Raw genomic sequence first — 24921 nt, 5'->3', positions numbered from 1 at the left:
ATATCTCAATGACCTGAAGGAGATGTGTTTCTCTAATAGCATAAATAGTCCTGCACAGCTCACAGGTGTAGTCTCTCCTAATGTGTATGTAGTGAACTGTAGTATCCAACACCATCAAAGTTATTTAGACCCTGGTCATAGTTTAAAAATGTGTATTTGTTTAATAGTACCCTTGCATACACCACGAGTATTTAGGCCACAATGAGTTTCATGTCTGGATCAGTGAGTCTGAATCAGTCTATGCAGACTCAAAGTCTGCTATTTCATTTGGATTTCACAGAGTGCCTTCAGTTGCTGCGAGATGGAAAACAAGGAATAACTGATACACGTTTGCCTGGCACACACAGATCCGAGCACCTGCTGATTGAAGAGAAATAATCATTTTACAGGTTACAAAACTCCATTATCACGGCATTAGGAGAGATGAGGCCTCAATATCCACTGTATCCATAGTACATTACTGCTGGCAAACATGTTGGGTGCCATTTAATGTGACTAATAAAAGAAGCAAATATTAATGCTCTGGTTGTACATATATGTTTTGTGCTCAAATATAATAGTCCCTACTCATGAAAATATCTGGCTTAATGCATGCAACATTCTCTGCTTAGGGCCCGATTTCGATGTCGGCAGAAAGCCACCCGTCAGACTGTCGGAGGCTTTCTGCCCGACATCAAGGGTTCCCCTCCGACCACCATATTACAATGACGGCGGCTGGAGGGAAACCCGCAGGGGGATTCCGCTCCTCTTCCGATGGGCTTACCGAGCCCGTCGGAAGAGGTGCAGAGTTGTAATCTGATTAATGACAGCGGAGCCAGCCTCAGCTCCTCCATCTGAATTATAATGTCACTTTCCCACAGCCTTTCCATGTCGGCCATCCGACATGGAAAGGCTGTATGAAAGTGACTTTGAGGGCCCCTGGCAGAGCCTTTTTCCCCCTGGTCCCATGCTATGGGGCCTGTGCCCTCTAAACTTCCCTGCACTGTGTGGCAGGCACCATGAGGTGCCTTCCACACACTGCAGGGCTGGTTCAAAACATACATTTTATAATAGTAGCTTGAGCTGCGGGTCCTTTCCGCACACGTTGGAATTGTAAAGTGGATTCTTCCAACTGCGCTAGGGTGGTCACATCCAAATTGTGCGAGCGGAATAGCTGACCTATGGTCGGGCAGTTCCAGTCCGCTACGGTGTCGGGCAGATGCCAGACATCTGAATGAGGCACTAAGTGTCTTAGGGTTTTCCTTGGATTTCAAACAGCTGTAAACAATTTCAGTTAACCAAATTCTCTGCATTGATAAAAACCAAATTAAGCTTATATTAGGCTTGCAGACTCTGAGATTAGAATATATTTTCCGATCTAATGTACTAAATTAAACAGCATCGCCTGAATATAAGGGGCGTTTTAGCCAGCTGCGCTTAACATCAGACACTAGTTGGAATTCTGGAATGATTAAGCAGCTTTCTATTGTTCTTGTTACCTTGTTTTACTTCTATTAAGTGCTGGTGAGTTTTAGCATTTTAAAATGATTGCAGAACCTCTACATTTATGTAGTAGAAAACATTTATCTGAAAATACATTTCCTGTCACCATTTCGAACAGGCATATCATTTTTAGAATAAATATTTTTAGAAGGAGAAAAGATTAGACTAAATAAGCTAACGTTTTCTTCACTTTTGCTTAGTAAAAGAACTTATATTTCAATATATTATGTTATTGCGTCATGGCTTTACATTTACAATTGCTCTGCTTAGAATTTGTAAAAATAATGGCAAGGCCGATAGCAACTTGACGTAGACTTTTTTTCCGCATTAAGGGGTTCATGTTACTGTGTAAAAAGCTCAGTGACAAAGTCAGGATAGTGCAGCACACCAAGTGCACAACTTGCTTCTTGCAGGGCTCACCACCACTTTCCTTGGTGGTGGGGGCTGTGGCAGGTAGGCCACAACTGGTTTGAGGGGTCACACTGTCTGAAGATCACAAGTGAGGCAGTGAACACAGTTGTCTGGGGTCCTCTAGAGCGCTATGTGTATCCATTCCTTGATTTGAGTGAAAGGATGTTTGGCTGAAAAAGAGCCCCAGGGCAAGTGACATATGTCAAATAAAGGAGATACATCACTGCCGACCTCCAGCAACACCTGTCATAACACAAATCATAATCAGCATGCATTTCCCATGAGCATAGCTGATGTTCTTCCCGAAATTTACCATTTCAAAGAAAAAATACTGACTGAGAGATACTAGACCAAGGCAGAGGGAGCTTCAGTTGGGCAGGAGACTGCCCCACTCTCTCCATAGTGTCTACTAAACAGAACTCTCATGCAGCCTTTTCTTAATAGATGCATTTACCAATGTACCCACAATTTTAGCAGCAGTTGAAGGGATTGGGAGCCCAGGGCTTTTAGAGGAAGGACCCAACCTGGTTAGAAAAAGAACTTCACACAGGATGCTGGAAGAATACCCTATCATTCACCTAGATTAGCGCTGCCTCCCGTGGGCAAGTGGCTCTTAATGTCTTGTCTATGGTTGTCACTGGGTGGGTGCGTTGCACTTTTTAATTCTTGCCCTATTAAGTGTGACATGCTAATTTTCTGTTTTGTCGTTTTTCCCATGACAATTTTATAGATATATCAACTACAGAGATCTACACCGTGGCTGCTATTTCATAGGTGTATTTCAAATTACCGTTTGCCAGGAGAATAGCAGTGCTTTTGCAATGATAATACAGACCACAGTATTCCAATTAGAGACTTCACTCAAAGTGAAAATTATCTCTGATAATTCTGTGAACACAAATTCACTGTTAATTTTTAAGAATCAACAGTGGTGCCTTATTTGTAAAAGTGTACTTAAATGTGTGACTTTGAAATATAGGTTTAGCCTCAGGTTTCTGGGTGTACCAGATCTAAATTCATGCGGAATCCATGTTCAGTTTTGAGACAGATTGCTACCTAAGTAAGATCAAAGTTAGGCAGCCTTGATATTGCTATTTTATCAACTGCCCAAAAAATAGTAAGTACAGCAGACTATGTATCCCTCCACATGCTTCACCAACAAACCTATTTAAAGCATCCAGATATGTTTGTTTTCGAGTGACTTAGCTAGTGTGCTGAGTTCTTTCAGTATTGGGTGTCGTGTAGGGTTTACCAAGTGCATCAGCAAATCAGTATATCAGCTGGCAGATGATCACATTTCTCGCCTTCTGTCTCATCAATGCCATCATGAACTTTGTTGATGCAGACATTCAAGTGTTTCAATTGCTTAGGGGTTGGTTACATTTGACCTCCGTATTGGTTCACAAAAGAGTTTTCCAGATTGATAGAGATTTCAGATTAATGCCATGTGATAACCACCTTTTAGTCTGTGATGCCATGCTCACTCTTTTGCATTCTCAATAAAGAAGCCAGGAAAATGTCAACCTATCAGCATAAAAAGGTGTTTCTTCTGGAACAGAGAGAAGTTACATTTGTGGATTATTACAAGGACATATGCTATTATTTTGTGAATACTTTGCTCAGCAACATTTTATATTTTAGTCTTCACTTATGAGCATATAGATATCCTACTTCTTACTAAAAGCTGTTGTTCGTGTTTGCACGCCTACCAGGGAATTTGTTTTCAACCTGGATGAAAATAGTCTAATGCTGCTATGTCTGGGCTGCCACCGTTCATGCAATTGGGATTCTCACCTCTCACCAATGCCTGGGACCCTTACTTTGAAAGATGAGTGTGTGTTCAATGTCCGGCAATTTATGGATCCTTTCATTTAATGAAAGCGTGTTTCTAGCATGCTGTGAGAGTCTAGGCCCCTCCCTTTATAGTCAGTTGGATTCTGGCTTGCACTGTAGTCTGTGACCCACATTTATAGTAACAATCAGTTTTTGGTGCTGGCCCTCTGACCTACAGGCCTGCTTCCTACCTCCGTGCCTTTCTACATTAACCAAAGATGATTACTGTGCTGCTTTCAGTGTCTGGGTCACACAGTTGTAATGTAGGCCTAGGCCTATGGCTTTCTGCACATCTCACTTATCCTCTCTTTTAATATTACTATGATCCTGACTTGCTGGCAGTTGGAAATACTCACTTACAATGGGAGTAGGGTTCTGGCTTGCTCTGAATGTCTGGTAACTTTGAGAGGAGTGGTTGATTCATGCTACTTCTGATGTCCGCTCCAGTTGTACTTACTGTTTAATACTGACAGTTTGCATCTTAAGCGTAGAGGGCAGATACAGGTGAAGCTGGAGGGAAAATGGCGAGGCTGGATAATCCGGCTAAGGGAGTGGCAGTACGAGTGTGAGGAGGGCCCCACTGCATTTGTTTGGCCCAACTGCTACACAAATCTGTTGCAGCCATGCCTGTTGTCAGGAGAATAAAAGATGACTTGTGATGTGAGATTATGGAAATTCTGAGAAGGAGCCCTTAAGTTATTTTCCTTTAGGATACGTTGTGGTGACGGTCTTCAGTGTATCCTGATTAAGATTCTTATATGACAGTTTTTTTATAAAGGCGGATCGTCAATCCTGTCTGAGAAATGAAGAGCATTGGGGCAAGAGGTAATTGAGGTTGAGATAGATTTAACATTTTTGAAGCACCCCCTGTAAAGGAAAATATTTTCTTTATTCTCTAAGCTATGAGGGGGAATAGGACATGCAGTATTTTATGTAAGCATTGTTTGTATTATTTCTGTCTTTAGTACCAGCGTGTTGACCTTTAGACGGAGTAGATCTAATCAATAATAAGCAACTAGTGCACATCAATTTGTGTTTAGTTCATAACTAATTGGTTGAAAAAACAATTAGTGGGAAGGGAAGTAAGTTGGAAAAATGTGAGTAAGGTTCATTCTAGGATTAGACTACAAATATAAGTGATAGTAAAAGGAAAAAGAAAATAATTTCAACTACCTGAGAATTCAAACCCAATGATTCAAAGTAGTGGGCATTTCAGTAGACATGGGTAATTTCGAACTATTCAAAACATAACTAAATGCTTTTCTCACTAATTCATTAAAACGTTTCACATTGAATATATCTTGTTATCCCTTGGATGTAGGGCCCTAGATTAGTTTATACTGTGCACCAAATGCATGTTTTAAATTTAAGTTGATGTGATTTCATAAATCTGTTATAGATTGTAATCAAAATAAACCCTTTTTGGTGTTCAAAGTAAGTTTAGGAATGATACACAATTGACCTTTCTGATCCCAAATGAGGAATATGTTAGGTTTCTGGAAATGAGGAGCTCAAGGAGCTTTGAAAACACCTGGAAATGTTTGATACTTGTCACGAAGCCACGTCAAAATCACTGTATTTTACTTAATTCCATATCTGGACTTTATAATCTTATCCTGTGTCTACACACTTTCTCAGTCTTGAAATGCTTATTCTGAGTTCCTGGTTTGACGATCTGTGTATTTTTTGGCAAGGATTTGTGAGGACATTACATGTGGAATGATAAGGTAAATGTGTCTTTCTTCTGTGTACAGAATATCCTACTGTAAATAGTGATGGTAATCTGAATAGCATGTGTTAATAAAGCTTTAGAGCCTGACCTTGCGAGCTCTACTGGCCATTAAATGCCCGCTCCAGCGTTAGAGGCCCAAGCCGAAGGCGAGGGCCTTTAAGAAGGGAGCGGGCCTTTAATGGCTGGCAGAGCCTGCTAGGAGGACTCTAAGGCTATTAGAACATTCCGACCCTAGAGGACAGAAGGTTCTAATTACTAGACACAAAGGCCTCTTGGAGACCTCGGGCTCCAGAGGCGTTTGTTCAACAAAAACAACATTGGGATGTTTTGGCGGGCTTCTACCGGCAGTAGAAGCCCGCAGCACTCCATTGTATTAAATGGAGTGCTCCCCATTCCAATGTTCTAATTATGTTTAAGTAATTGTTATAATGTGAGCTAATACCAATATCAAGAGAATATGTATTGGTACCTTTGTACCTTCTACTCCAGGATTTGCTTATTTTCCTTGACTTTCTTTATATTTTCAGCATCTTTTCCGATAATTAGCCCCCGGATAAAAGCTTTGAGTGAATCCCATATCACATTTAAGGGAGCAGAATCGTGACTTCATAATCTCTGTCTCAATAAGACCCATCCAGTCCTCTTCTATCAAATATTGCCTATTTAGCATCCATCGTTCAGGGGCCCTAGCATGGTCCCCTAGTTGTAGGTCAAGTCCCAGCATAGCATGATCTGACAATCCGTTATGCAGGAATCTCTGCTGGCTATAACGTAATCTCCGAGAGACCAAAAAAAAAATCGATATGTGATGAGATGTGGAATCTACCTGACCAACAAGTATAAGCAATTTTAGTTGGGAAAGCCATACGCCATGGATCCTGTAGATCAAGAGTTACCCCATAATATTGTATGGTTCTTAAAGTTTGGGGGTTCAATTGTTTTTTAGCCAGTGCTGAGGAGTTGATTTTAGGATTCATTAGAACATTATAATCTCCCCCCAGATCAGCTCCCGGGTGTTTGAATTAGAGATTGAAAGAGATCCTCATATATCTTTGGGTTATCATCTACTGGGGCATATATACTGGCAAAGGTTATCGGTCTCTATCTCTGTCCAGCAATGCAGGTAACCCAGCACCAACGACCATACTGATCTGTATCAAAATTAACAACCTCAGCCTGAAATCTTTTACTTAAAAATATTGCCGTCCCTCGATGGGAAGCTGAAGATGGGGAAAATCCCCTATAGGCAGTCCAAGACCTAAACATGGAAAAGTCTGGCAGCATCACAACAGGTATATGGGTTTCTTGCAATAAAATAACCGCTGGATTTTCTGTTTTAATCCACAATTCAATTGCCCACATTTTCTTTTTATTATTGAGACCATTGACGTTAAAAGAGACCACTTTCAGAATCTCCTTACTAGCCATAATAAAAAAACAAATTTAACCACCTAAACAACATCCCACGCACTAACAGATAAAGAATTGATCTAGAAAATGGATATATAATACATAAATGAACTTGAAAATATGGACTTCGTTTTTCCCTTATGCTCCCTTTCCCACCTCTGTGAGCCCTTCCCCCGAAATGTGAAAAGACCCTTGCCAGCCAGGCTAGCCACACTTCGCCTTTCCCATCTGACCTGGGTGTCATGTGATTACACCCGAGTGACCCTACCTACCCCCATACCCCCAACAATACCTTAATACTGTCATCCATTAACGTGCTAGCAAGCGCATCTTACATTGAAGAGAGGATTAAAGAGAGGATGACCCCTTTCGTTACTATTTAACAAATCAACATTTAGACCTTGCCTTCAAGTGGAAGAGGCCTTACCCGCTCTCTCCCCTTGCCCATCTAATACATTTACATTTAAACCACTCCTTTATTTTTAGGACCAAGAGCCTTGTGAGCCATGCGAGATCTCTTTCAATAGTGCCTGGGCTTCATCTAGGCCAGAAAACATAAAGAATTTGCCCTTGACTAAAACTCTCAGCTTTGACTGCTGAGCGATTGACGCTTGAGCACCATTGGCTTTAAATAAATGAAGGATCTTAACAAACTCCTTTCTCCTACGTGCCACCACAGCAGTCATATCGGAAAAAAACAACATTTAACAGTTTCATTCACTAGAAACTGTCTCTGTTGGATGGCTTTTGTCAGAATTCTATCTTTTACTTGATAGTCTGCAAAATGTAACAATATTGTCAGCAGCATCGTAGAAATGGGGAAAGGACGTGCTGGAACACGGTGAGCCCTGGTAATGGTGAGATCTCCTTCGAACACCGGAAGAACCCTTTGTTTGATGAACGAGTTAACCCATTGCAGGGATTGGGAGCCTTCGATGTCTTCAGGGATTCCAACTATCTGGAGATTGGACCTCTGAGAATGGTTTTCAAGATCCTCGAGTTTTTTTCCCAGATAGCTCTTATTTTTGACTGCCTCTTTAACTTCCCCAATTACCGTGGTCATCTGGTCCTCTAGAACTGAGATTCTGGCTGCCGCCTCCTGAAGTTTGATAGGAAAACATGACATTGTCTCTTCGATTTTCCCTAATGGTTGGTACAGAGAGGCAATTTCAATTTTCTGAGTTCCCTTCATCTTGCGGACTTCCTCCAATATTATGTTCAGCATATCTTTGATACTCAGTTGATATTCGCCTGCTGACTCGGTTTTTGGACTGGAATTAAACTCAGATTACAAAATTGTAACTAAACATTTATCTATTCTGTTTAATCGATATGCCTCACATCTGATTCATCTGGACCAAAATGGTTTTATCACTGGCAGGCAGCCTGGTACAAATACACATTTTTTAACTGAGGCAGTGGACTATTTTGAGACCCAAAAGTTACCTGCATTAGTCCTTCTTTTAAATGTCGAGAAGGCATTTGACCTGGTTGTTTGGGAGACCCTGTTTATTATTTTACGAAACTTTGGTATTTCCTCTAAGATCACGGGGCTGATCCAAAATTTATATCTTAACGCTGAAGCCAATGTAATTATTAATGCATCGGTAGCCGGACAGGTTAAAATAAAATGGGGGACAAGACAGGGGTGCCCTTTATCGTCGTTATTATTTGCCTTTTTTATTGAGCCATTGGCGATTGCAATTAGAACCTGCGCTGATATTCGTCAACCCGGGGAATGGAAAAAGCATTTATCCTCAGTTAAGGGCCCCGATCTTGGGCAGAAGGCGATTGCAAAATAGATGAAACATGAAGAATTAGAAATTTCAGCCAGTATATGGTCAACAATTAATAAACTTAATTTCAGTACGCTAAGAGGTGCAAATTGGCGAAGGATGCTGTTCTTTAGTAAATGGCAACTTTACCGAACCCCTCTTTCCCTCTCAAATGTATATCAATCAATCTGCGCAGTGCTTTTGATGTATTAATCATCCTACAGCCAATTGGTCACACATTATGTTGCAATGCCCTAGGATTGAGAGGTTCTGGGAGGATATTTTTTGTCACTTGAATCTGAATGTAGTATTGTATTAGAAGTGAATAATTTGTTAATAATTATAGTTTTTGATCCAGATCTTCTTTTGCCTGATAAGCTTTCTAAATTTTTATACATTGCAATGGCAGTTGCTAGATCACTTTTGTTGTAAAGATGGCGCGCTGATGTCGTACCCTCCGTCCATAAATGGGCCCACAAGATGAAAGTCGTTAAAAAAAGTGAACGTACTTACGCTTTACGAGTAGGGGGCTTAAGAAGTTTGAAAACATTTGGGCAACATATTTCGATTAGGATTTGATGTGATGTGTAGGCTACATCCAGGCTTGGGAGTGGATACTGTTTTATGTTTGTTGTAAAAAGGCTTAAATTGTTTCTGTCTGTCTTTTTTTCATTGTTCATGACTTCTCAGTATTGTTGTGCTATTTATTGATCTTGTATTTCTAATATTTTTCCTAATAGACCTTTCTTTTATGGATGTATGGATTTTAATGTATTTGCAAATTGGACTTCAATAAAAAATAAAAATAAAAATAAGAGAATATGTATTGGTAAGGACCAAACATTTTCCCTGCAGATAAATAAGGAAACCGAAAGGTTATTATAAAGCAGTTAAATCTATTCGAAAGAAGCTAAAAGCCTTAACAAGTAATGTTTTCTGTCACATTTTAGTAGGCTTCACCAGACATTCTATGTGAACAATATCCCTCCTTCTTCTGACTTAACTCCAGTTGAGAAAACCCATAAAACAATTTTTGGTTCTGCACATTAGACCTGATTCTCAAAGGTTTGGAAACTTATGTCTGCAAAAGCTATACTTTTCAAGAGAACTCAGTATCTCAATTTGTGTTGTTTTCAATGTGGGTAGGGTTAGATGATGATAGGGGTGTGATTCGAGTGAATTAGATCATTGTAAAAAAAGACATTATGAGATCCATAAAGTAAGTCTTTTCTGGTATTCACAATTATTTTCCATGCAGATAACACCATGAAAATACAATGTCAATAACTGCTAAAAAGTTAAGAGTTAGTGTGCTGTTAAAGTGAAAAGCAGAAATAAATTGGTTTGAATCCCTAAAACTGAACAGACAGATTTTTTTACCTGTTGACAGTCTGCCTGACTTAGAGTTACTTCGAGAGTTGTTCATTTCCAAGAGTTAAGGATGAACCCCATATGAATAACAGCTGCGGTGAGAACTGCCCTTGGGAGCAGCATGCAGTCTACTCCTATGGCAGCTTTGTCAATTAGAACTTTTCATGATGTGTAGAAGTTTATTAAAACAGGCACCTCAACAATCGTGTCAGAGGAAATCTATAAATAAGGTCAGGGATTTGTCGTAACCCTGAGACACCCATGAAAGAAAAACATCATATTTATTTGAAAAGAGTGGTGAAAAATGGTATTTGTAATGTCAGCTTCTCAGCATAATGTATTTAAAATTCAGCACTATATATCTAGGTTACACAATGGATTTTGGTCATTGTAAGAAAATAATATAGTATTCATTGAAGGTACCTAAATAAATAAAAAGGTACTATGGTAAAATATTTATTTATGTAAACCTAGAGTTCACATAAATTCTGAGAGTGCAATAAGTATTAATAGTGGAACACTAAATACAGGAACAACGTAATCATTCAAGAGGTACAAAGAAGTGTACAGAAACATTGATAGTTTTACTACAACAAAATGTCATTCTGGTACACCGCATACTTTTCTATGAATCCCATTCATTTATGAAGAGTACCATGCATCTTTAAGGTTTTAGTCTTTCCTCCAATTTTGTCTAGCCTAGGAGTGCTACATTGTTTCTATTAAATCAAAGGAACCGCCTCATTGTAAGACATACAGAGTGTTAGCTGTCATAGATGCTTAAAATAATTATCTCCACAAAGTAGATATACTAATGTAAGGGGATGAGTGGGCAATATACAAAAGGGTAAATATTCACAACTGCCTGTCCTAGGAGACAGTTCTAGAAATGAAATATTACTGTGTAGGCATTATCTATTCTGTGTGACTGCTTCCAGGCAAGTGCAAGTACTTAGGGTCAGAAAGTGCATTTCCATGTAATGCACGGTAGTAGTAAAACTAAAAACATTTTAAAAATAAGTCAAACATTAAGATTCAGGAAATGGATGGGTTTAAGTAGAAAAACAATGCAATTAAAATCCTGGATACTCTGGAAACCAATTCTCTTTTGAAAAACTAATATAGAGTTAGGATTGAAATCGGAAACCCACAGCACAGAGCGTATGTAGGTCAACTAGGGAAATATAAATCATATCTCACATCAGGGAGCTCAAAGGGATGAATATTAATGATCAAAGAAAAAAATGGAGACAGGAAATATAGCATGCATTTCTTGAATAAAGCACAGAAAAACACATTATGCCTACAGGACTGTTGCTACTGCTGTAATTTCATATCGGGTTTCTGGTCAAATGCTAAATTATGGTTCCCTATGATCTAATAAACCAAGAGAAACATGATCACCCAGGGGCATCATAAGGTATTGCTTGCTTTGTATTCATTGCAATATGTTTGGGAATGAAGCTTTCAACTGACTCTGTGAATAAGGAGCTCTTCTTTTAGAGATTACTGTACTAGAATATTATGGCTCCAATATCATGTAAAATAAATATTGTGTCTTAAATATGGTTTTAAAACAATTGCCCCATCTGAGTTAATTATACAACATTTACAGCCAAAGGAGACACATTTTTTTAAGATGATGATACAGGTTACAATATTTTTCTCAGACAATATTTTGGCAATGACATTGTGACACACAATCCTTTTTGAGACTTACATGAGAACTCCTATATCTCCGACAAGAGGTATTTCTTGTATAGCTCATATCAGGTGACTGTTCCCATTTCTTGTTCTATAAATTTAGCCTGATGTATAAGCAAAGTAATACCATAAAGGGATAAGTGCCATACTTGCTAATGTAAATCTGTTTGTATATTTACAAAATATTGATGGAATCAGTTAAAACTAAATACTAACTAATATATCCAAAGTGAACTAATTTGAAGATGAGTTCTGAAATGTGTACAGCTGTGCATTTAATTTTGCAGAGAATGTGTGTGATATATTTGTATATTGTCACAGACATATTTTGATTCATGTCCAGAAACAAGTATTTACAAAAATATTGAAATCACTTGCACATATAGATACGGCCACTGGAATTACACAGTTTGATGGCTGCAGAATTGTCTGCATGATTGTAAATCTACCACACTTCCCAACAATCCACCATTTGTTTCATAAGTGCATATTTCAACTAAATATTTTTCTAACTCAAATGGATCAATAATTATCAGAACAATAGTGTTCAGTTGCAGACTATTTGCAAAGGTTAACCGGTCAGATAGCTTATTGTTGCATTCAGGTGCTATACTGTTTTAGCAAGGTAACACCTTAGTACAAGCAGTATTCATTTATGTTAAAATGCTAAATAATTAAATAATACTGCCACAAAGTGTTCCAAATTGTGCCACATACTTAGCAGCTTTCTTGCACCACTGTTTAGCTAACCCAACCAAATTAATTGATCCAACATTGTCACTTACTTTCAGTGGTCTTGAATATAGCTTCACTTAGGTATGCGCCATACCATCATAATGCTTTTAAAATATGGCTTTGCATGCTGTGTTTCCAAGTTATGCCACAAATTATTACAGTATAGCAAAACATTGTGAAGCATAACTTCATCACCATGTTTTAAAGCATATTACCACTTTTGAAAATATACTTCTCAAATATTTCATAAGAAATTTAGTTTTTATGGTATAATTCCACTTGGCATATTACTCTTTTGGCTCATCAAAGAAGACAGTAATGCAATGTGTAAACCATCACTTCTAAACACAAGGGGCTAATAATGTAATGCTCTTTGTAAGGATTTCGTTCATAGGACAATGGAGGAGTTCAGTGGTGCTAGAACAATTTTTAAAGTACGAATGCTGGCCCATAACATCAACTCACTAAAGCCATAGGTGATATGTAACAGCCTGTCTCTAAAAACACAACACATTCTGTGAGACAAAAACAGGCAAAACACTTGATGTCCCCTAAAGTGTTCAATTCCCATCTAAACTATTTTACTTTTTATGTGGCGCTGCAGCATCCCTGCTTCCCTAGTTCCAGTGCCAATGGGGTGTTTAAACTAGGCCAAGCAAACCAGAGATCAGTCAAAATGTCAAGCTAAAGGTTTCCTTTAGCTTAGCATTTGGGAGCCAGGCCAGACTGAAGCCCCACCTCAATGGAAGAGCTGGGGAACAAGAGAACGTTAAAACCAATTAAGAAAAGTCAGTTTACAAAGAAAGAAATTCATGAGTCAAGTAATTTCCAAAGGTTAGCATGGTGTATTTGCTCTAGAATAACCTTTAACATAAAACAACTATATGTCAGTTGTAAGCAAAAACACTAAGGTGTTAAAGAAGAGCTTTTTAGAAGTAAGCCTTTAAATTAAAGGAGTGATGGAATGAGGTCACATGAAATGACGATCTCCTTTTATAACACTTGTGGGCATGGGTAAGCGAGCAATTGACATCAATTGTTCTCCTTGTATTTTTCTGTGCAGTAATTGGTGCTGACTTGTACAGGACTTTTAGATGTTATAGACAGGGTCTGTTCTGATGACCCCTTAATAGGACTGGCATTTGCTTCTCACCCTTTCAAAATCTGTCTCATAGCGTGGTTACCATGAGTGCCATTTATTTCAATGCAATGCCCAGCCAATCACAATGCCTAAGCGTTCGCTCCATGTTAAAAAAAAATGAAAAGCAATATTTTCCAACCATGGCCTAGTAAATGAAAATGTCCATCTGTTCTGTCATCACAACCTTGCAGCTGCAATATGTCTCCCACAATGATTACTTAGAAAATGGTGAGGTTTTTTAGTGTCATTTTCTGGGCTCAAAGGCTCAACATATGTCAGATTTAAACAAAAGATTTTACAGTTTTGAAGAAACACCTGCAAAGTAACATTGCCGATTGTTTTACCTTGTCTGTCCCATTAAGAAAGGGACACATCACAGTTCAGTGCAACACAGTACCAAAAGGAGCAATCCAGGTGGCCAGACCTGCCATGTCGCACAACAAAACAAGTAGCTCCAATATTGTCCATGTATAATAAAACATTTAGAATAAAAATAGTCGCTTGCATTGTTTCACATTCCTATGCCACATTTTAAATATGTGTTTGCTTGAAACATCACGCCCACACCCTCTGAGGGAGCAATGTTTTATTATGTTTTCACATTAAGTGTACCATTCAATTGTAGACTTTTTTTTAAATGCGCATTTATTTACTCATGGTTTTCTTTCTAAGCACAATGATTGACATTATTGTACAGTACAATGAGTTATTTACAAATACCTATTGAACAGCAGTGCGAAGAAGAGTTTTGAAATATACTTACAATATAACTTCATTGTTTGTGCTTCACTCTAGGATGAATACAATTTAGTATATTAGCTATAGTGCAGTATTGAATAAGAGTGTATGTTTATATTTTAAATATGCATTCACTGGCAGTGTTTCCCAGTTCAATGTACAATTTTAAAATAAACTTTCACTTCTTTGTGTTCCATGATATAACAAAGCTTTGTAACCTATGCATTCACTAGGGAGTGTTTCTTTGTGTTGTTCACTTTCTCGCAGTATTCCCTAGTATAATCTTTTTCAAAATGTACATCTGCGTGCAGTATTTACAACACTTTTTTGAATTCACGTTAATTTCACATTCATTTTAGTGTTTAATGGCATTACGAAGCCTTGTATAATATAACTTGCAGCATTGCACAGCATCATGAACTTCTTTAAAGTATACTGTCATTAGCAATGATCCATGGTATTTTGAAACTTTTAAAAATGTACTAGAATTTTGCAGTGTTTCACAATTGCCAACAACTTTATGAACTATAACTTAATTTACAGTGTTCCGAAAGAGTTATCAAAATCAGCTTTTCTTTAGAATATTTCACTTTGCTGTGAACCATGTGAAAGTCCCTGTTAGGATGCCATGTGGACATATGCATTAACTGTAGTGCGTGTGTTTCACTAAGGGGACACAGGATTGAATCCCTGTGGGCCACTCAGCTCTTCATCCTTCCTAGGTTTATAAAATGAACCCCATTCGGTTGGGTAACAATAAACATGTAACATCAGCACCAAGAAAATAATTCCGGAGTGGGCAAACACTTAACAAGTAGAACGCTGTGTTATATAGTTCCATTGTGCCTTGTACCCCAGAAATATCAAACCCATTAAAATTTAGCTTTGCTTGCAATGTCAGTACATTGCTATGTTGATACATTTGTTAACGTTTTACATGTTGAGCTTCACTGTTAAGGCACCTTAAAAAGAAAGTCTCCATAGATTTATGTTTTTTTAAATATAGCTTTATTTTCCTGATTTTCATTGTTTGGTGTACCTTTTAAAAGTCATGTCTCATTCAGTGTTTCAGAACATTTGGAAGCTTTTGAACATATTGGGTCACCTAGAACATTACATGACATTTGAAAACTTAAAAGAAATATATGATCCACACAAACACATACTCGCACTAGACACCCATACACACAGATCTTTTGAGTCATATTGATATGTTATCATGTTTGATAATGTAGGCTACATGCATGATTGGTTATTTGGCACCTGCCAAAACACACATTACTTGCAGTTCTCAAACTAAGAACCTACCAAAGTCATTGCTTAATTTGAGACTGTGGTTTCCTATACTCGACACTAGCACTTAATTGTAATTATTATTATTATTATTATTATTATTATTATTATTATTATTATTATTATTATTATTATTATTATAATTAATAATAATAATAATAATATTAATAATAATAATAATAATAATAATAATAATAATGATAGTAATCATATTTGTAAAGTGTGACCATAGCCCCCCTTAAGGTTTTAAGGTGCTGGGGGCCGCCGGGGAGATTAAGTGAGCTTCTGCCCAGAGTCACATGATGCTGAGCTGCCGTCAGTGCCGGGATCCAACTGTGAGCCTCGTGCTCCGGAGTCAGCCGCTCTGGCCACTGTGTCACACTCCTCACTCTCAACACAGGCATTAATGATAGTCCTCCACATGGTGGCGCTGTCTGTGTAATTTTGAGAGGAGCACAGCAGCATTGTTAATTTAATATACAGTAAAATAAATAATACATGCAACAGACACAATTCTTCTAGTCACACAGGAGGTTGATGGTTTGTGTAGGAAAGTAGAATATTATGTGGTATGGTTGTGAGACCTTACCATGTAATATTATCACATAACTTCGAAGATGATCTTTGGATTCAACATCAATAATACTTAGCTCACTCTTAGTAGTGTGGAAAAGAGCAGTCAGGGATTACTGGAGGAACATGTGTTAAGAATTTTACTGTGCCATTATGACACATAAGTAATTCACATAATTGAAAGAAATCTCCTACCGTCGGTTCACGTGCAGTTTGCAGGGGACTGGTGCCACCAGTCCATGGGAGTCTGAGACTGCTTCTGGCTCCCACAATGGTCCCATTTCCAGGAAGTGCCAAGTTTGTGCCGCAAACAAAGGTCACTCATGCCCTTCCAAGCAGTGCTGCCACGGGGATTCAGTATCCCTCTCTTCCTCTGTGACAGGGGCAAAGTCTTGTTGTCGGTGAAAACGGTCTTCTTACTATCTTTCCTCGAAGTATTTCGATCAGAGCTGAGGTTCTGGTATCAGGGGTGTTCCTTTAATCCTGGATATAGAGGAGGTAGAGGTGTGGGAGCTAGTAGCCAATGGGCAGCTACTCCCTACAGCTACTCTGCCCCTGAGGTGGCCAAATCCAGTGGTTTAGGTCAAAGTACATGTCTGCTGCGGTAACCAGGTAGCCATGTGGGTGTATGCCAACCTATCCATGCCACGATATTCATGTCAGGGTAGAGAAGGCAAGTTATTTAACACCAAACTTGACATATTTAGTTGGTACCATAAGGGGGATAGCCACCCAGGGTTGCCCATGGTATACTATGGACTGCCTAACACTTATAGTGCTCTTTAATGGTAAGGTCAATGTAGAGACAAGTAAGCTTGCTCTCACATGTCTAAATTCTTAATATACCGCACCATACCTCCTGGACTCAAGAGGCCTACTCTAGGAGTGACTGCCATATACTAAAAGCAGTTCTGGGACTTTGCCACACATGGTGAGGACAAAGTCGATTTGAAGCAGTGAACACAGTGTGCAACAGAAGGCCTGCTGTCATTAATTTACTTGGCTCACTCAGGGTGCCACAACCGGTGCAGCAAGCTCTGAGTACCCCTTTACCAACCATGTCCTGGGTACAACAGTTACCACTTACCAGGGACTTCAAGGGAGGTAAGCTCTTGTCAATTGGGGATGACAATTACACATGTCGCTTTAGAGGAGAGAACATGAACTGGAGCCCGGTAGCAGGATTCAGTGCACTATGAGAGTCGAAAACCAGAATCCAGCAGTTCAAATGGGGGCAAAAAAGTTGGAGGATATCTGCAAACAGCCAAGTTTCCTACAGTTAGTAGTTGTGTTTGTATTTCCATTTGTAGTGCCAGATGGTGCAAGCTGCTGTGACCTCCTGAGAAGATCCCTTGCACTTACTTTTTTTTACAAAGTAAGCAATGACCAAAGCTGAATGAATTCTAAGATTATAAATAGGGCTCCTGGTTTTATGGTATTTATTTTTTTAACATTTCTCTCTGTATTTATCCATTTTTAATTTTTTGACCATTTTATTGGTATCTATCCATATTTATTTTATGTTTTGAGAAGACATGAAGTCGTAACATGGTATATTTCCATCCTTATTTGGCAGATAAACATGCACTCATACGTTGATGCCTGTCGCGTTTCAACAAATTATGCAGCCAAATATAACAAAATACTACACCGACTGGTAAATATTAGCATATACACAAATATATGTTAACATATTCCTGTATTTAAGGAAATCGCATCTTGTTTTAAAATCCACTTGGTGTCCATCTGCTTAGCAAGGACAATAAGGAGTGTCTCAAGAAGCACATTTTTCTGTACTTTTACTGCTTTTAAAAATAAATACTGACAGAAAATAGATTGTTTTCTGTAAAAATCAGTAAAAATTGAAAACTGGAAGCCTTAGATATAAAGCATTTTGAATCAAATATTTCCTATTTAAGTATACGGATCTGATTCACAAGAATTATTGTCCACTTATATATCACTTGGTGTGCAAATACAGCAATTTGCCTATTACTGTGTTCACTTATATGGTTAGAGAAAGTGTTGCACATATTCAGAAAATGCCAAGGTGCAGAATGAAACTGAACGTGAACGAACCTGTAAAATAGTTTTTAGTGCCCCTCCCCCATATTTAAGAGGCTGCAGGAGAAGGTGTTTTTCCAACTGGAATTATATTGTTCTAATGTGTAAAAAACATTGTATGCTCATGCACAATTTATCTCCAGCATACTCATACCTTAATGTTGCTAATTTGAATACTCTTATAAATGTATAACTGTAAAAGAGAGTTAGGAGCACCCTTGGGATCTTTTAGGATTGCTTTGAATGACAGAAATCTAATTCCAAGGTAGAAGTTATTCTGGGGCAATAGATTACTGACTTTTACAGTCACAACTTTGAAATCAAACTGATCAAAGGTAAGGGCAAATAATGAACATGCAGAACTTTAATGAAAAACAAAACAGAACTTTTATGTATAGTATGATACTCAACTATTTAGCAGGTAATTTAGAGTTTGGAGTAACCACACTTCGAATTTAAAGATTCCAAAGCAGAATTTTCTTTTTGAAAATAAAAAAAACTCAAATGACCCCCGCATCATGGGAGCTATCTCCTGTGGTGCAGGAGTCATTTAGCAGTTTTCACTGACTCTTACCGCTAGGTTTTACCTGGCTGTGACAGATAAAATTGGCCATTTGACCCTCCACTCTAAAACGGGCAGGAGGTCAAATGGCCAAGCCTCTGTACGACCCTTACTTCATATCAGGAGGACTGAGCTTCAGCATAAGGGTACCCCATTGTCATTGCGATTAATTACTCTCTCCACCAAACTCTAAATCAGGGCCTTAGTCATTGCATGCATGTACATTTTAGATTAAAATGCACTTTATTGATCATTTAAAACAGCCCACATGTACACTTGTGCAGCATTTAATGCACATTTCTTTCTCTTACTTTTGTTTTTAATCATATTTAGAGTAGCCAAGAAAGCTCAAAGCACTAGGAATTTATGATAGTCATGTTTTCACCATAAGGGGTGAATTATTTAATTAGCGACGAAGAAGAGATGACTGCTTTTGTTACTTTCCTTTGCTCACCACGTCGTTCTCAGCCTATTTTGTACATTGCCAGTGTACAAATGGCATTCTGTTTTTCTTGCCCTGAGCAATTTAATGGATAGTTGCTATGTGCTCTCCCACTGATTTCCATATGTCGGAGTTTGTTTGCTGAAAAGGTATGGTAGTGAATTATCTGTGGGTTCTAAATCAATCCTTAATATTAGGACATGACACATTTTATACTACACAACGACTGTTGGCAAAATGGAAAGGTTTTGCTATGTGTAGCCTGGGTGTGGTATCTGGAGCAAAAAATTCAAAAGTAAAACTCTTCACCGTCTCACTATCAACAAGTAGAAGCCTTATAGGGAAGTCATAGTAAATAAGTGAATGTTTAGGTAGACATGTGGTTTGAGTGACTAATTTATGTTCTTGAGGATTGTGCCAGCTCTTTGTTGGATAGTTAATATTTTTGGCGAGTATCCAAACCAGTGATATATTTGATTTATTGATGGGTTGGCTTCTAAATCAATGTTTTATTTATTTTTAGAATTGGTGTCTGAGTTGCAAAGATGATTTTTGTTTCATGGATACAGGAGTTTGTGGCATAGTACTTTTTATCATTATTTGAGGCTCTATGTAAATAAATGATGCATTTGCACAGAGATTGATTGACATTGTTATTCTTGCAAGGTCTATTTCCCCAACTATAAGATACAGTGAAACCCCATGCTGCAACTGTGAACTGGCACAACTGTGCTGATATTTATAGTAGTGTTTATTTAAAGTACAGTATTATCTAGAAATGTAAAAACACCATGGTGTTTTCTAGATGTAGATACAATTTGAAATCAACGAATGAGCATCAGGCTCATCCGGTTTGCTCATTTCTCTATTCACTCCGACTCTACCAACCAGGACTTGTACTTTTTTTAGTGCAGATGTTCTCTGGTATTTTTATTTTATTTTCCAGTACCAATTTAGCTCCTGCAGTGTAGGTGCAGTTTGCCCCTGACATTTGCACCACCTGACAAGTGCTGAATCAAAATTTGCCCTGACTGAGCAATGCTTAAAATAACATTTTGCAGTATTGATCAGTGTAGATTTTGATGCAGTTGTTTCTGCAAAGTTGGCCGCCTCCAGTACAATCATTTCAATCCAGAGATGTCAGTGCAACAATGCATAGTGGTCATCTTTGTAATCCGACCCACCATGTTTTGACCTTTTTAGGGTTTTAACCATTACCTTTTTGAGCCAATTATAGGTGGTTGATTTACTCTGCTAATAGCCACTTCTGGTCCCACACATATATCAATAATCAAATGAACTGTATACTGTGGCACCGTAAAATAAATTTCTTGTCCTACTGATTTGTGAGATGACGTTCATGAAGTGTGACAATAAAAAGGCTTGCTTTAGTAGCCCTATTTGTAATGAAATTAGACCTTCAGGACTAAATAATTGGTACAGAATGCATACTCAGCCAGGCTCATGAACGGCAAGAGGAGAATCTTAATCATATGGTGAGAAATTATTAATTTGAATAGTTATTGATTATTTAGATATAAAGAAGCAGTGAAGACAGAGGAACAGTAACATTTCAAGCCTTCTAGGTACTACATTTCTGGAGTCGCATATCTTGTATTACTAGTTGCTGATAGGCAAGACTTGACACTAATGTCAAATTGTTGAATTATGCTGTTTGAGCACTGTTTCATTTATTTGTTGGAGGGTTCTTTGCCCCATAGGTGGCTTACAGGCGTCTTCAGAATACTATTTACACTCAGAATTTAACAGTGGAAGAAACATAAATGTTGTGTAACCACGTCAACAAGGTATTAAAAGGCATTGATTAGCTTCTTTGGGAAGAAATGCTCAGGAAAGTTGTACAGTAATGGGGTCAAAGTCAAATGACTATGCAAATAATTTTGAGTCTATATCAGAGATCTGCAAATCCATGTAAAGGGACAGCAATATATCCCTACTCTCACATCGACAAAGGCAAAAAGAAATCTATGTATTTCTCACTAACAACAGAAAGCACATATTTATATTGTCATCTGTGGGCCTAAAGGTGGGGTTAGGTGTAAAGTCCAGCTCACAGAATCACAGAGAAGTTGAGGATATGTTCGGTGACAGTCAATAAAACAGGTCAACGCAACCCTTAATCTCACCAGAACTCTGCTCAAGCCATAAATGTAGGTGGGGGAAATCATTTTTTAAGTTACACATCAGTGGGTTTCGAGCTTGGAGGATTCCCATGTGTGAGGAAAGACAAGATAAGGTTAGGATAACTTGTACTCAGTGCAACACCCCCTTAGAATATATCAAATATCCAAAATAGCACTAAGAACTCCTCTGGGGCTGAGCCTAATTAAGGGCCGCATTAGGATGGCGGACGGACCTGCGTCCGTCTGCCACCCCCCAGGTGGAGGGACCGTCCGAAGGGGCAGCGGCGGTCCCTCCGGTGCAATTAGGATGTGACCGCCACCCTGGCGGTCACATCCTGTATCTTTAACTTTGCGGCGGGTGCGGCTTGAAGCAGCAGCCGCCGCAAGGTTAAAAATGCATGTATAACATTTACATGCACAAAGTGGCAGGTACCGCCCGGTGCCTGCAGCTTTGTGCATGTGAATGCTGGGGGGTACCATCCCCATGTGCACCCCCCACCCCCGACATCCGGGGGCCCGCCGTGGAAAAGCATGTGACGATGCACATCCTAATTTGGCTGACGGTGTCTTGCAGACACCGCCACCAAATGGCCCTCCACACCCCGCAGATCAGCGGCGGACGGACCTGCCGTCCACCGCTAGTCCTACCGCAATCCCACTGCCATCCTAATCTGGCTGTGGGCGTATTCTGTGGGCGCGGTGGTGAATCCGCATCCTCCGGGCCGGTGGTGGCTTCCGTCGGCCTGGAGGATGCGGATTCACCGCCATCCTAATGAGGCCCTAAGTCCGTTTCAGGCATATATAAGTAGCAAAATACTAATGCGATTGTGACTTATTTTTAACACATCAGTTGTTCTGCTTTATTGTCATTTGAAGTTTCAGACCATGAAAGAAACCCTGTCAAGTTTATGGCAGTACTATCAGAAAATCTAAGAGACCATCATCTCATTGACACATTCTTGCTCACTTCAGAAGGTGTAAATGTCGAACAATGTCAGTTCAAAAGACAAGCACGTCACAGAAATGACAATTTGGAGAAACAGATTGCAATTTCAGCATTCTCACCTTTGACAAGTGCCTCTGGGACTCCCCCAGGCAATTGAATGTAGTAGCTTATTCAAATATGGTATTTGCCAAAGCGGGTACTTAAATAAAAGCGGAAATGTAAAAGGGAAGAATTACACATTTTTATAAGCGGTATTCCTTCAAATGATAAACCATTTTGTGAATGAATACGCATCTTTATAATTTCCACACATTTGTAATTATGTTTTCAGCAAAGTTCGTTCTAAACAGGTGTGAATGGACACGCATTCTTTTTTCACAATACAATTATTGTGGAGTGGTGTGGCTCACTGGTTAGAGGCGGCAGACCTAGAAGCAGAGGACAGCCCGGAACCAGGGTTCAATTCCCGACGCAGCAGGGTCGTGAACCAGGATCAGTGGACTCGATAATTCTCGCCTCGGTGCCTACTCTAACCAGGGATCACACTCAGCAACTATGGGCATTAGCTTGCCTCATCTCCACAACGGCCCCCCACATACGCCGGGGATGCCTGGTTTCACCTTGAAGATACCCAGCAGGGACCATTTCACAGGAAAAGCCAGGACGGGTACCCCAGCGGTCTACAGCGCTGAGATACCCCATGGCGGGGTGATACATGCGCTTTTACAAGACACCATTACATTACATTATGTGCTTCTTTGCGGTGTCAGTGCAACTCTCATCTTCAACGGTTGCAATAACGTCATGTGATTTACTGTGGTCAAACCCTAATTCTGATAAACACTGCTATTTTTAGTGTAGAAAAATGTAGAAAGTTCCATTGCTGCACTATACAGGAGCATGAAATGCTCCAGTATTTTAGAAGTCAACAAATGTTACCTCAAAGTGCTACTTTCATAACATATGTGCATTTATGTAAAATGGCCACACATGCAAGCGCGCTCTTTACACCCAGCTTCATGTAAAACATGAAGGGGAATGTTTGTAACCATTTAATGTCCTGCGTTTTTGGTAAGTAACTAAGGTTTAGATGTGGTAAACCATTTTGCCATTACATAACTTGTAATTTGCTAAATCCTATTGTTTGTGAAATGGTATTTGGTAATTTACCAAACCCCTTTTGTGAGTCGGAAAGCCTTTCTTACTTGCAAGAGAGATTTTGCAACTCTTAACAATTGCAATTAGAAGGGGCATGAAATGAGACCACCCTCCGAAATTGCAATCCGTAATGCTATTTATCAATGGTTTGCAACTGCAATTTCAGTCACAGGACACCTCAGAGGGGACAGTAAAGGAGTCTTAAAGGGAAAGCTATCCTAATGAGACAGCTTTCCCTTTGGAAATCCAGTCAGGCAGCCTTGTCATGGGGAGTCAATGTTCCACAGTGTCCTCGCAAACAGGAACCCCCTTTTTAAATTACCACCTGTCTCTTTAAGGGACAAAATCTGCTTTAATGACTAGTTCCAATTTGGTAACGTAAATGCCACCCTGGTAGTCCCTTGCAGGCCATTTAGAGGGGGTTGCAGCCATTTGCTGGAGGTCGCAAATCGAAACCCTCCTCATAAATAATCATGAGGTAGGTTGTTTTACAGCTCCCTTCAAATTTGAAATTCGTGATGTCCCCTTTAGTACATAGGCAGTATTGCAAATTGCATTACCATTCACAAACCAGTCGATGTGCACGCAATAGTTTGTGAATTAATCCTTGTACATAAGTTCCTAAGGGCCCATATCTAAATAACACAAAGCCTGCATGCCTAGATGACGTTTTTGATTATTGCTTGTCTTTTTTTCAGTCTTACATGGAAGATCATTTGAAGAACAAAAACCGCCTGGAAAGGGAGTGGGAAGCTCTCTGTGCTTATCAGGCAGAGCCCAATGCAATGACTGTCGCACACAAGGTGGAGAACATCCAGCGGAACCGCTCCCAAACTGTGGTGACATGTATGTGCCATTTTAAAATTAATGTTGTGGCTGTGAAGGGAGTGGGGTGGAATGACGTGGTTTGTAAATGAAAACTATTTTAGGAGTTATTGTTGCCAAAGATCCACAGGAGGTCTTATAAATTACCAATTCTTTAACCCCTTCCCTGCGCCACGAATTGCTCCGTGTCGCGAGTGGGCCTAGGGGGTGGGTGTGGTGCTCCCGTACTTATGACGGCTCCACGCCGTCATGAGTCACGGGCGACGTGTGCTCATTACGGCGTGGAGCCGTTATGACCCCGCCCACTTATTAATTCACCCGCACAGGCGGGGAATTAGTGCTGCGTGGGCGGAGCAGCAGCGGCATAACGGCTCCACGCCGTCATGAGCACACGCCTCCCATGACTCATGACAGCGTGGAACCGTCCTGAGCACCCAAAGGGTTGACATTCTATGACTGTTTTGAGCTTATTGGTAGGACTTAAACATTTTGAGAACAATCATTCATTTGTATTGTAACTTCAAAATCTGTCATGATATAACCACTTTCTTCAGTTGCAAGCTCTACCACCCTCCTATGTGT

The 24921-nt window shown here is 39.4% G+C and overlaps 1 protein-coding gene across 2 annotated transcripts in view; it reads left to right on the top strand.

Annotated features, from left to right (window-relative positions):
• Positions 1-24921, top strand: part of PTPRN2 (protein tyrosine phosphatase receptor type N2) — a 2289968-nt gene that overhangs the window by 2127452 nt on the left and 137595 nt on the right. For both annotated transcript variants that reach the window (XM_086941498.1, XM_086941499.1), the window contains one exon: positions 24213-24360. Coding sequence is in view for 1 of the 2 variants with exons in the window: in XM_086941499.1 (XP_086797625.1) it covers positions 24213-24360 (148 nt within the window). In the remaining variant the exon portion in view is untranslated. The remainder of the gene's footprint in view (positions 1-24212; positions 24361-24921) is intronic.

This window comes from Lissotriton vulgaris, chromosome 10, assembly GCF_964263255.1.
Source record: "Lissotriton vulgaris chromosome 10, aLisVul1.2, whole genome shotgun sequence".
Lineage (NCBI taxonomy): Eukaryota > Metazoa > Chordata > Amphibia > Caudata > Salamandridae > Lissotriton > Lissotriton vulgaris.
The sequence above is the reverse complement of the archived record's forward strand: the minus strand, read 5'-3'. Positions and strand labels throughout refer to the sequence as shown.